The following is a 13,255-nucleotide window of genomic DNA, read 5'->3' as shown; positions in this document are numbered from 1 at the left end:
AAGAAACTATGAGTAGTTTTAGGTATTATGTCAAAAAAAACAAAATATGATCATAATATATAATAAGGTTGTTCAAAAAAACTCATTGTGTATATATTTTTCTAAAATTTATATAAAAATAAAAAAAATTTAAAATAATATTTATTACTTTATAAAAATAATATTTTTTAATATAAACTAGAACAAACGTGGCGAGGACCCACTGTAAGACCCCAAGCTGAAGTCGGTGGCAAATGGTAAAGCCGTTCTATCATTAACGGATCATTGGGGATGAGGACCTATCCAACTAATCACAAATAGACACCTAATTATCTCAACAATCTCCTGTGGTGGGCGCCACGCAAACGGCACAGCCATGCTTTTTCCCACTTTTTACCCTTCCCCTACTCAAAACATTTCCACAAATCACATTTGTGGACTTAAAACCACTACTTTAAAAAGTCCCTTTTCTTAATATTTTTTTAATATCATAAATATAGTTTAAATATTATTATATTTATGTAATTTTTTATTAGACTTTCTTATATATCATCCTTTTAAGTTCTATAGTCTATCAAATAGTTATCTTTGTTTGAATAAGATTATTCTAAATTTATTTAATTAAATAAAATAATTTTTAGATTAAAGGTTGAAAAGATAATCCGTAAAATCTTATATTAGACCTACAAATATCACTCAACAATACCACCGACAAAATAATATTAGTAAAAATAGAGAATAACGAACACAAATATTTTATATAGAAAACCCTCGAAAGAAAAAATTTACACTAAATAAATAAACAAACAAGAGTATAATATGAAGAAAATAAATTTAAATGTACTAAACGTACATTACCTAAAACCCTGAAAAGTAAATCGGTAAACAAAACAAAGTATACCCAAAAGGGAAACTTATATACAACTACATCTTATCACCCTAAAAAAATCCTTGTTGATTGACCTCACAAAACATGGATATAATGACCCCTTTAAATAGGCTCACCTACGAATTTAAAGATTCAGCTCAACTTCAAAAATAGTGAGATTTAGTATGACTATCGAATACCAAAAGTCTGAATATATATATTTTCTTGAAAATGCCCAAAATTGTGTATGAAAGCGAATGACAAGGTAATCTCCACATCGCTGTCTAATATGACATGTGAGGGTGGAGCATAATAGTGACTAGGAGACTGACAAATCCCAATTCGGCAGAACTCAAAACAATTATCAACAGAGGGGAAAAAATGTTCATAAGATAAATCTTTTGGGTATAGTAGACTGGAAAGCATCAAAATGCTCTTTTGGGTCACTCTAGTAAATTAGGAATCACAAAATAAGTCCAACTCATTGGGTATTAGTCTCACCCTACCATATAAGGGCGGACTTTTTCTTTATGAAAATCAGGTCGGGCAGGTTTAGATTGAATCTTCCCTCCTACCCCTGAAACTTTACCCAAATTTCTCTCTTTTATAGTACACATTTTGACAGACTTTTTACTATAATTTCAACCATGTATATTTTTAAGGTTTAATGATAAAATTGACTACTAACATTTACATGGTTTGTCAATATGGTCTTAATAGTGTTTTTAAGCCTTTTTTACCATCAATTTTTGTTCTTTTTTCATTTTTTAAACAGATTTGATAAAAGTATTGTTGAAAAGTTAACGGATGATATAAAATTTCATATGTGGAATATTTTTAATGAGATGTAATTTATTACTTAAATAATTCTATAAGAAAATTACATGTGAAAAATAATGAAATAAATAAATAATACATGAAATTAAAAATAACTCTTAATTTAAAGAAAATAAATGTAATTATCTAAAAAATATTTAACTCAATAGAAAAACCTCTCAGTAAACAAACGTATGAAAGGTTGAAACCTTGGATTTATTCATTGAATCTATTAGAAAAGTAATTTGAAAAGAAATCAAACGTTGATGGCAAAAAAATGCTCAAAAATACAATTAAGGTTATTTTGACAAAAATGCAAACGTTAGTGGCCAAATTTATCATTAAACCCATTTTTAATCATGAGATAACTTATTTTCCACTAAATTTGTCAAATAACTTCAGGTGATTTATTTTTTAAAATTTGTGATGATGTAACATATGTCACGAACCGCGGATCAAAGTCCATGATGAATGCGCAAATAACGACCTCAAGCTTAGTTTAGCCTTACTTCTCAAAAGTGTTTTTGCAAAGCATTTTTTTTGTCCCAAAAGTACTTTTGAAAAGCTCAAAAGTATCTTGTTTAGCAATGTTTTTATCTCAAAAGTATTTTTTGTCTTAAAAGTACTTCTTAGAAGCAATACTAAATTGACCCTCATTCAATCCAATTGAACTGACTCGACTTGTGAAACATGTGAAGAAACCCGTCTACTTAAAATTTTAGTGGCCTAGTGAAGCACTTATAGAAAATTAGGGTTACCTTGGTAAATATAGAAAGTAATATTAGAAGATTTGTAATCTAATAAGATTTGATTTTGTAATCTTCAGTCAATCCCTTAAGAATCTTAATTGTAGATAAGCTTTAATCTCGACCATCAATGTAACTCAATTTGTACCGTTGATTTTGGGAATGCTCAATTATAAATAAATGTCTTCCCCTTCTTTTGTAATCATCCTAGGATACTCAGTTGTAATTCTTTATAACAATTGAATACTATTGGAGCATTTACTCAAACACTTGATGTGTTTTTACTTTCTTGCGGTTTTTTTTTGTTCTTTCGTTGCTCTTTCGTTTTGCGTTGCTTCCGTTTTAATTTTTGGTGCCTAAGGCGAATTTAAACTAACTTAGACAAATTTGCAAGACTAAAATTCTAATCCCATGGTACATACACCTTTTCACCTTTGATATTTTTGTACAATTGGACAAACTTTTTTGTTAAACCGTATAAAAAATGTCAAGATGCACATGACCATATTTTTGTACAATTGGATAAACTTTTTTGTTATAACATCTTAACTATTTTTTATATATTCTAAAGAGAACTTAATTTTTATAAGATTTTATAATAAATATCTTATTTAATCTTGTGATAATTAATATAACATAAAGAAATTATGTAATATTTCGGGATAGGTCGAGTTGCAGGAGAGTTTTCCATTTCTCGGAGTTGGGTTCGGGTGTTAAAGCTTTAGATACGAATAGATTCACGACATGGTTAAAGCAGAAGGCATAAAAGTCGAGTCAAGGCAGGAGGCATAAAAGTCAAGTCGGGCCGAGCAAAAAACCGCCCTCTCATAGCAATCTCTAAGATTTGACCTAAGAAGATTTAACCAAGGTTTAATTCAGTTCTGAAATCATCGAAATAAGCACATAAGTCATGCTTTTGATTGCTTTATCTATTAGAATACATCACTAAAGGCCAAATGACAACAAACAAGATGACAGAAGATTTTTTCTCTATAAAAATGCAGAATAAAACCAATCCATGTGTTGTGTTGCCAACAAAGAAAAACCATGTCTTGCATCAATCATCGATAGATCCTGACAGCATCACTACTGTAAGAGCAACCCAAATTTGATGTGTCAGCTTACCTGGTTGCACTAAAATATGATCATGTTTGCTCCAAAGAAGCAACAAAAGAACAAGATTAGTGCACCACACTATGCTAGCTTCTGTGCTACAGTGAAATGCTATTTAACTCTCAAGTGCTACTGTGCTAGTCCATTAAAAAAGGGTTAGTTGAGGAAAATCAACCTAATAAGATGCTTCGGACAATTGGAATAGTGCTAGAATAGCTCTAAAGTTCAACTGGATAACAAAATTATCCGTGCTGTACGTAGGTTTACCAAAGTAATCCGTCACAAACAAGCATTGAAGGATATGAAGAAAAGACGCCTAGAGACTTAGTATAAAGCTAAAATAAGACTTCAGACGAATTACTTTGTTGGGCGGTTGATGAAAATGCTATTCAATTCAATGGCATAACAATTAGAAGAACCAAAAATATAATTTTTCTCCTATTTCTGACCGACATAGTAAGTTCAGAAGTAGTTTACTTCAGTACCTTGAAATCACTAGCAAGTCCATTCAAATCTAAAACTTCATTTAAGTAGTTGCATCTTTCATGTGTTTGGCTTGGAACTGTCTTAATTGCTGCAAAGACTGATAATAGAGATCAAGGTCAATACCATCAACATTCCTACCAGTACGTGCTTGCAGGATTGCCTGAAATAAATCATAACCAGGACATATTATTAGCCTTAGATGGGGGAGACAAAGAGCAAAGAAAAACGAATTTAACCTGAGCGTATAGGAATTTACCTCATTGTTGGGTTGAATATTGAGTTCACCAATGAATTGGAATATGGAGCCAATTCGGAAGCTAAGTTCCCTCAAGTGCTGGGTATCTACCTTTAGGGTGGCACCTTGATCTGCAATAACAGCTATGGCAGTCTCCACGGAATACTCTTGCAGCCTAGGGACAAATGAAGATATGTAAGTTCTCTTGTGACATTCCTTTCTTAATATGGATATGACATCACATCATAAAGATCAACAAACTAACAAATAAAAATAATACACTGGTGGTGCAATAATCCAGCAAATAAATCAAGAAAACCAGTACATAATTGGTAAGGCGTTAAATAATTGTTTAAAATCATTGATATATTTCTGGCAATTAATCTCAGTTGTACCTAAACCATCTCCAATGCTAAAAATTAACAAAAAAGACACTGTTTTACCCCAAATCACCGCCATAGACATCTCCCGGGCCAAAGGGCAATCTAGTTGGACAAAAAGAAATTAGATATTACCCATTTTACCACCCTTTAAGAAAAAAGTAACCACTGCTTTTTCTAGCATTACTATTCCCCACTCATCCCTTCATATCCCCATGCAAGATGATCTCCAAACTTGAGAATATTTTACAGCAATAACAGTTGAGAGAAAGAACATCATATGATTTGATATCTCAATAAGAGTAATACTGATGCATGTCAGCTCTTTCAAGCTTTGGTTTTAGGCATTAATTTCGTAGAGAAGAAAGTCTTGATTTATAACATAACACATGAATATGCTTACTCATGGGGCATCAATCTTTTCTGTTAAGCGGCATAGTGTATAATTAGAGTTTGCTTCCAATAATTTTCTTTTTTAAAAGGACAATCCCCAAACCAGAAGCTTGAATGATCTGAAATAAACCTTTTGGATATAAGGATTATCATCCAAGATCACAACTAATTTCAAGCAGATGGTATGATAAAAGAACCAGAGAATAATACTATTTAAGAAATCACAGCCCATAACACCCGACAAGCAAGTACTTAAAACAAATAATGGGCCATAACACACAGCATGCTACTAGAAAATCTTATTAAATATTCTCTATACATGTTCATTTCCTGTTTTATTCTTTTCTTTCCTTTTACCAGCCTTTCATAGGTAATCTTTTTCTTTTATCTGAGGTGCACAACTAGAGGCATTCTTGCATCAATTCTTTTAAGTAAAATCCATCATGAACTTTATCATTTCCCATCCTTTCAATTGTTATTTCCAAACAACCAAGGCCACAACTTCCACCAACATCATACTGACTCAATTGACATTTCCAACCAACAAATACTCCACCATAGTCACCACCAATATCTAGCTGCCTTACATGTTCATGCTGAGGTTCTGTGTCTCTAACACCACCATACTTTACCACCTCCACCTCCACTAACCAGTGAAAAAAATCAAAGGTCCAGTATCACTTGGAATCCCGTCACTCCATCTCCTGCACAATTAGTTTGTCTTTATTGATTCTCAGTTTCTCATGCATTGTATTTTCACCAACGCTTATTCATGAAACTATGCAGCGAGTGCAGATTTGATTTGCAGCTGATATGCAACTAGTGATCATAAATTCTAACTTAATCATTCAAAAATGATACATCCTAATCTCAAAGTGCTTTAGCAATAAATTCACCCGTGTTTTCCTCTGAATCCCCACCTTCATCAACAGCTTTTTTTAGCCAAATTCTTCCAATTGATTTAATTATTTTTAATCTGTTTGCCTTTTTCTCCTGTTAATAAATCCTTAATATCTCTCTTCTCATAAAACCTTTCTCATTAGGACAAACTCTAATTCCAATTCCCCAAATATTCCCTCCATGCTTTGCATTAGTGCCTTGGTCAGTCCATTGATGCATTGCCACTTTGCCAGCACTGGAACTCCTTCCTTACTCAATGCTTCAATAATGAAATTAAAGCCACAACGGTAAGCAACCTATTGGTTAAGGAGACAACACCTCAAACCACCATTTCCACAGCCACAACCAAATCAGCAAAAAGCATGCAACCCACACCGCTCTGACAACCAAAGTGTTACCAAGCCACCATTGTCACTATATTTAGACCTCCAGGAGCACCTTCATCGCACTATCACATTATTCAACCAGTTTAACAACTAATCATCGTCAACATCTAGTGATTCTAGTCTACCCTCCCTCAACCTTCCTCCTTCCTGTTACCTTGGTCCTTAATTCTCTCAACTAGGTAACAACAGCTAATTCAATTATAACGATAATAGAACAAAACAACGTGAAAGGTTACTAGTATTATTTGCCAACTAAGAGAGAATTGGAACAGATAATAAAATTTTAGAGAAAATGTAGAATAAAAAAAAGACAGATAAAAGTTTGTAGAGCGGAATCCTTACTTTCCGGTTACTCTAAGTGAAGCTCCTTCCTTAAAAAACTCAGATGATGGTTGAAGCTCTGGTAAAGTAACCAATGCCCCTGATTTAATTGCATTGGACGCCATTAAACTACTGCCACCACCACTCTATTGAAACAAATTTGAATCCTGTAAGATCAATAAAATTCTATGATCGTTGAGGAAAACCCAAAATAAATAATGGCGGGGTTTTCTTTTTTATTTACTGCTTAAACAACTGGGGGAAAATTTGTGTAAACGGACGAACAAAAAAAAAATATCAAAGTTCTCTGGGGCAAATGGTCGAACAATGTATGTGCATGCAGCCCCGTAATCACAAAGAAACTAAATTTACGAACCTAAACCAACCTAGGTAGCGTAGGAGCTTGAACCCAGTATTGTTTGCTTATTCTTGCCCACAAAATAATCTTTGAAGCCCACCCAATTTCTGCAAAAAACAAGTTTCCAATTATTAATCAAGTTGAATCTTTTTTCCTACACCCAACAACAATAGAAGAGAATATCTTTCAACCGGTGAAAATAATAAATTGTCCATATTAAAATTTTGGGTAAACTACATTCATGGTCACTTTTGTTTACCTTAGGTTACGTTTTAGTCACTTATGTTTGAAATGTTACGTTTTAGTCATTTACGTTATCATGTTGTAACATTTTAGTCACTGAGCCATTAATCGTCGTTAATGGTGTAACGGTAAGCTGACGTGGCACGTTAAATCATCATTTCAAACAAAATTTTAGGTTAAATTATACAATTGATCCCCAATTTTTTTTCATTTTAAGTAATTTAAATATTTTTCTTTTATGTTCTTTAAACTTTCCTCTTTTTTTCCATTCTCTTTTGTTTCTCCCTCTGTTTTCATACCTTTCTCATTTCTTTTAACATATTAGGAAGTCGAATTGACAATAAAAAAAGAAATAGGAAGTCGATTGTCATCATTTACCTATAACCAAAACCCTATAACCAAAACCCATAAACCCATACCATGCTTCTTTCTTCACTACCAATTCGACTTCTTGGTATGTTAAAAAGAAATAAAGAAGGTAGAAAAACAGAGGGAGAAGCAGAAGAGAATGAAAAAAAAAAGAAAAAAGAAAGAAAGAAAGTTAAAAGAACATAAAAGAATTAAATTGCTCAAAACGAAAAATTATGGAGACCAATTGTATAATTTAACCTAAAGTTTTTTGTTTGAAATGATGATTTAATTGTATAAATGATTTAATTTTATTGTCAAAATTAGTTAATTGAATGAAATTATTACTCTAGATTAAGAATGATTTGATAATCGTGGAAAAGAGAAAGTTGCAGAATAGTCTTTGTAATTTTGACATTGCTGCAGTTTAGTCTGGTAAGTTCATTCGGTTTAATTTTAATACAAATTTAAATGCTTGTTATATATACTCAGTTATTGAATGTTGATTAATGAATTAATGCCTGTACATGGAAAAAAAATCAGTAAGTTATTATCGTTTGATCGCTGATGAAATGCCCTGAGTCGGATGAACATAGGATAAAGTACGATTGGCATGCCAATAGGTTATTTTGCGCGCGGTGAGATTTGTATGAGATGTGATGATGACTTCTATATATTTTCTGTTCACTGAATATACTGAGGTCCTGCATTTGTTGCGAACTATCGTGTTATATTATAGTGTTTTTCGAGTGCGTTACAGGGGAGGATGATTGCCTACGGGCTAGGCGCTTAGTGCCGAGGTGTGTTATCGCTTGGATTGGCTCATATGAGCGTTTGGTGTGTTTTGAATGGTTAACCGTGAACTCATATCCGTATATTGTTCATCGAGCAATGTTTTATTGATCTTTGAATTTTATTGAAATGTGGAAATGTATTTGCATTGTTGTTTGAGTATTACTCAACTGTTGTGAACTGTGAATGACATGAACTCTGTTTACTAATCTTGTTAATTGAATTATTAAGTTTAATTCGATAAGTTTATCGTTTAATCGACGAACTTACTAAGCTTCATGAAAGCTTACTCGTGTTATTTATCTTTTCTTTGTAGATACATTTTATGGGAATCGAAAGATCAGGTTGAAGAATCACACTATCCGATGATCTTTTGGTATATTTTAAATTACATTTGGCTTATATGGCATGTAATAGGAGCATTTGGTTATGTATGTAAAAGTTCCTAAGTACTTATAATGTGCGTTGTGTGTATTTGATATTATGATATGAGTAACTAAATGTGGTATGCATGGTTTAATACCAAGTTTAAGCACAAATGGGCAAGCATGAAATGATAAGTTTGATATGATTTAGGTATGGTATGTTCAAATTGAAATTAATTTGTTTTTTTATATATGATGTGGCTTGTATAATGTAGCAAATGTAGTTAAATGCTAAGTGATTGAATTGTAGTATCATCGATGACACATTGGTTAGACTTTAGGTTGATGGTTTGGCAAGTTTTGAGTGATTTTGAAAGCTCTTTAAAGTTTTTAGAACATGTGCTCTTGAATATGTTTAGGTACTTATGAATTGGGTGTGAAACTGATATGATTGGGGTTATATTTGGGCACACACTGCCTGGGGCACGAGTTGCCACACAACCGTGTGACACACACAGGTAAACCCACACGGGCGTATGCCACTAACGTGTTAGGTGCAGAATTGGTCCACATAGGCACAGAGAGTTACACTGCCTGACGACACAGCCGTGTGACCTTGAGCTACATGGTCACAGAGAGTTACACGGCTTAGCGACACGGCCGTGTGATTTTATATTACACGGGCACAGTGAGTTACACGGCTTACATACATGGGCATACGAAGCAGTCACATGGGCGTGTGGAGCAGCCACACAACCATGTCAAGAGCCACACGGTGCGACATGGTCGCGTGACTTTATATTACACGGGCATAGTGAGTTATACGATTTATGTACACGGGCATGTGAAGCAATCACACGGGCGTGTGGAGTAGCCACACGGCCATGTCAAGAGCGACACAGTTTGGGCTCTATCACATGGCCTCGACACACGGCCGTGTGACCTCTATTCTGAAATTTTTAAAATTTTTCCTGAACTTTTTGATTTGTTTCAAATTCTTCCCTGATTGTTTCTAAATTATTTTTAAGGCATTGTAGGCTCGATTTAAGGCCCATAAGTGTATGTTTTACTACAATATAAATGATTTATGAATGTCGATAAATAATGTGCAAATTTGATGTTATTTAGTATTGCTTGTTCGAAATTGTACGGTAATACTTCGTAACCCTACTCTGGCGATGACGATGGGTTAGGGGTGTTACATAAGTAATCATTATAAGATTAGAATGTTTGCTAATTAAGCACTAATACAAAGAAGAACACTTGAGTTAAATGAATATAATGAAAGCTCACAAGTGTTTACAAGAAAAAAGTATGAAAAAGCTAAGCTCTTAGGTTGTTTTGATTGATCTTTAAGCTTTGTACATACCTCTTGTTGTTGTAGGACCTTTGGAAGATGTTATTTATACCCTCTAATTGATTTCCAACCGTTGTGGTTGTTGGGAAAGTATATAATCGTTGGGATGAAAATACCAGTTCGTTTAATTCACCTACAACATAAGGTATCTATACTTCTTCTACGAGTATCGGTACTATTAGCATTTAATGTCTGATTCAGTTACTGTTGAAATCAGTTTATAACGATACCAAAGACAAATTACCGAAACCTGGAAAAAGTATTGATACTTTTTGTAAAGGTATCAGTACTTTTTGTGTAATTTGAAAACAAAATATCAATTTGGTATCAATTTTAGAATGGGTATCGATATCTTCAAAACTATCGATACTTGGACAAAAAGTATCGATACTTTTTGTCTTTTGTCTTGAAGCAATACTAACTTGTTTAAAAACAATTAAAATATAATTGAAACCATTTCAACTTGATTTTATCAATTTATTCGACTTAACTTTTATTCAAAAACACTTTAATTTGTTATATCAAAACATATTATCAAATAAGGCTTAGTTTAACAACTTGTAACGCCCTAAAATTGTTTAAGTTCTGGATAAGTATTTGTATCACGTAATTCGATCTGGGTCAGTGGTTAAGTGCTTTAGTTATATGCTTGAAGTTTTGTGTTCGATTCTTTTTCATTAAATTTTGAGTATTTTTGTTCCTACACCTAGCTCATCATGTTTAGGTTATTGTTAATTTTCTATGAGTTATTAGTAAGAATGAGTTTGTTGGTTCAATGATTAAGATTTAGCATTCCTTGTGTTCCCAAGTTTGAATCCTGTGGTGCTCAAAACTGATTTAATTTTTGTTCCTTCTTTCTTGTGCTACCTAAACTATCAGTATGCTAGTAGATTTCAAACTCTGAGTAGATTAGAAAGGATTTGTTTCGATTTACCTTTATTTTTGTTTTAAAAAAATTAATTAAAAATATATATCGTCTCCTAAAAATCCTCTCTTGGTTGTCGTCCCCTCTCCTCTACTTTCTCCATCTTTCTGTTTTTTGTATTATCTCATTTTTGGATTGAAACATTTTCCTTGTTGTTCACTTCCTTTGTTCTTTTTTTTGTGTTTTCTTATTTTCTTTTTCTTCTTTCCTTTTCTCGGTTTCCATAACTTTTCAATAGCAACTCTTATTTTTCTTTCCTCTCTTTTGTCATCCTTGGCCTTTGCTGGTTGACATTTTATTTCTTGTTTTTCGTCCAAGCAGTGTGAGAGCGATTGGAGGGTTGAGTTGGGGTTACACCTTTTGGTAAGTGTTGGTTGCACATCTTTCAGTGATGTAGTTTTATTCTTCCGGTTCTCACGGTGGTAGGTGGCATTTTTAGCGGGTAAACTGGTTTATGGTCTAATTGTTTTTGTATTCCTATTAGGTGAAGATCATGCCACAAATACTTCTCCGGCGAATTGAGGTTGTCATTGACTCACTTTCTAAGGGTAAGGGACTGTATGCCTTAATTAGGGACTAATTTTGTTTGTCAAGGTTGAATGTCGTATGTAGGAATGGGAAGTGTTGTTGTAGTGTCAGCATCTCGTTACAATCAAGTGTGTGTTTTAACCTGTAAAATTCTGGAAAATTCATGGAAAATTGGAAATCGTATGGAAAATCAAATGTGGCAGTTGACGACACATGGGCATGTGGCTGGTCGTGTGCTCGTCCGTGTGAGCCGCACGGGCATGTGAGTCACATGGGCTGATCAGGTAAGGCGTGTGGGTCTCACGGTTGAGCCAAGTAGGGCATGTGGGCCCTTTTTAAACGGTTAATTGAGCTATGTTCTGGGCTAAATGTAAAATTTTGGATTCTAACTTGTAAATAATGCTAGGTGGAAATATTTTGTAAGCATGCTAGGTCATGTAAATCTGTAAATTTGTGCGTACACGTTTCTGATCAGTAAAACTTTGAGTAAGCTAATTAGTACACTTTTGGTTATGTTAGCTCTTACATATGAATGACATTTTTTTTATTTGTTATGAGTATATGTTGCATGCTGATTGTTATTGTATGATCACATAGTATGACTTTGCACATGCATTGGGGGTGAGATATGGTTATGTTATGGAGGAAGTCTGATTCTGGCAGTTATACTGCGTTAAATAATTATGGCGGTATTTTTGTAATATATCTGACAGCACAACTGGATATCATTAGCGATTGGGGGTAGGATTATTTTGAATGACTTTGTTATGCTAAGCATGTTATAATATCTAATTTGTTTGTTCTAATATGTGTATATGAGCATGTTTTTGTATATGATTTTGTTTGTGGGCCAAGGCACACACTAAGCTTTCTAGCTCACCCAATTAAACTATTTTCTTAGGTGGTCCCTCGACTTAGGTTTGGGCGACGTTTGGGAGCTCAGATTGAACATTCTCTCATAAGTTGGTTAAATTTTATTTTTAATTAAGCTTTATGGACTTTTATTTAAGACTATTTATAGGTTTTTGGACATTATTAACATTATGGGTTTTTGGTTGGTTTATTGGTTTTTTTAAACTAAACAATATACTAAATGATTTTCGTAACCTAAATTTTGAACATTTCCAAATTAAACAAGTTTTTATGAAAGAAATAAATAAAGTATATAGCATAACACTTTAAATAAACATGATATTATGTTCAAATGTTTTGGAAACAATACAACTGTCAAGTTTTCTAATTAATAAATAAGACAAGGTTTTGCAAAATTAATGATGCAAGAATAAGTTATATTTAGAAAGCAAACAATCAAAGTTTTGGGATGTTAATATGACCTTCAAGATCCGGTCATAACGTATAGGCTGGGTTTGAGAGTGTTACATCATTTGTTGCAATGAAATCTAATCGATTGGATCAACTTGCGCTACATCGGTTTAAAGATCTGTATTAGCAATTGATCAACGAAAATGAATGCTCACTAACCATACTAAGAGGGTTTGGCAAGGGGTGAGAATATGTACAAAATCAAGAGCAAAATAAGAGAAATAATGATGACAAGATGAAACTTAGATGGGGCGACAATGCAGAAATTATGAAAGCAACAAAAGCGCCAATGTGCAACAACAAAAGGAGGAGGAATGGGCAACATTGGAGAATAAAAAAGGGCTGCAACTTATGGACAAAATATTGATGTTAAAAAGGCAATGATTCAGCCAA

At 33.3% G+C, this 13,255-nt stretch overlaps 1 protein-coding gene across 6 annotated transcripts; it reads right to left on the bottom strand.

Annotated features, from left to right (window-relative positions):
- Positions 1 to 3,198: 3,198 nt before the first annotated feature.
- On the bottom strand, positions 3,199 to 7,168 carry LOC105761086 (CST complex subunit TEN1). 6 transcript variants are annotated; one of them, XM_052623336.1, is made up of 5 exons: positions 7,000 to 7,165; positions 6,645 to 6,790; positions 4,265 to 4,418; positions 4,008 to 4,168; positions 3,199 to 3,534 (listed from the first exon to the last, which is right to left on the bottom strand). In XM_052623336.1, exons 2-4 carry the CDS (start codon positions 6,746 to 6,748, stop codon positions 4,049 to 4,051), a joined length of 378 nt encoding a protein of 125 aa, XP_052479296.1. In that variant the 5' UTR covers positions 6,749 to 6,790; positions 7,000 to 7,165; the 3' UTR covers positions 3,199 to 3,534; positions 4,008 to 4,048. The 6 variants fall into 6 exon arrangements, with proteins under 6 accessions (XP_052479296.1, XP_052479297.1, XP_052479295.1 ...); XM_052623337.1 differs by having other exon boundaries at positions 3,199 to 3,495; XM_052623335.1 differs by having other exon boundaries at positions 3,199 to 3,498; positions 7,000 to 7,164.
- Positions 7,169 to 13,255: the final 6,087 nt, after the last annotated feature.

Source organism: Gossypium raimondii, chromosome 11, assembly GCF_025698545.1.
Source record: "Gossypium raimondii isolate GPD5lz chromosome 11, ASM2569854v1, whole genome shotgun sequence".
In the NCBI taxonomy this organism is placed as follows: Eukaryota; Viridiplantae; Streptophyta; class Magnoliopsida; order Malvales; family Malvaceae; genus Gossypium; species Gossypium raimondii.
Note: the sequence above shows the minus strand (reverse complement) of the source record. Positions and strands in the feature narration are given on the sequence as shown.

Bases quoted from the DNA above. Each gene is read 5' to 3' on its own strand.
- LOC105761086 (XM_012578765.2), bottom strand. From the start codon at position 6,748: ATGGCGTCCAATGCAATTAAATCAGGGGCATTGGTTACTTTACCAGAG. The intron at 4,419-6,644 runs GTAAGGATTCCG...ATTTGTCCCTAG, and splicing joins TCACTTAGAGTAACCGGAAA to GCTGCAAGAGTATTCCGTGG. The intron at 4,169-4,264 runs GTAAATTCCTAT...GATTTATTTCAG, and splicing joins ATATTCAACCCAACAATGAG to GCAATCCTGCAAGCACGTAC.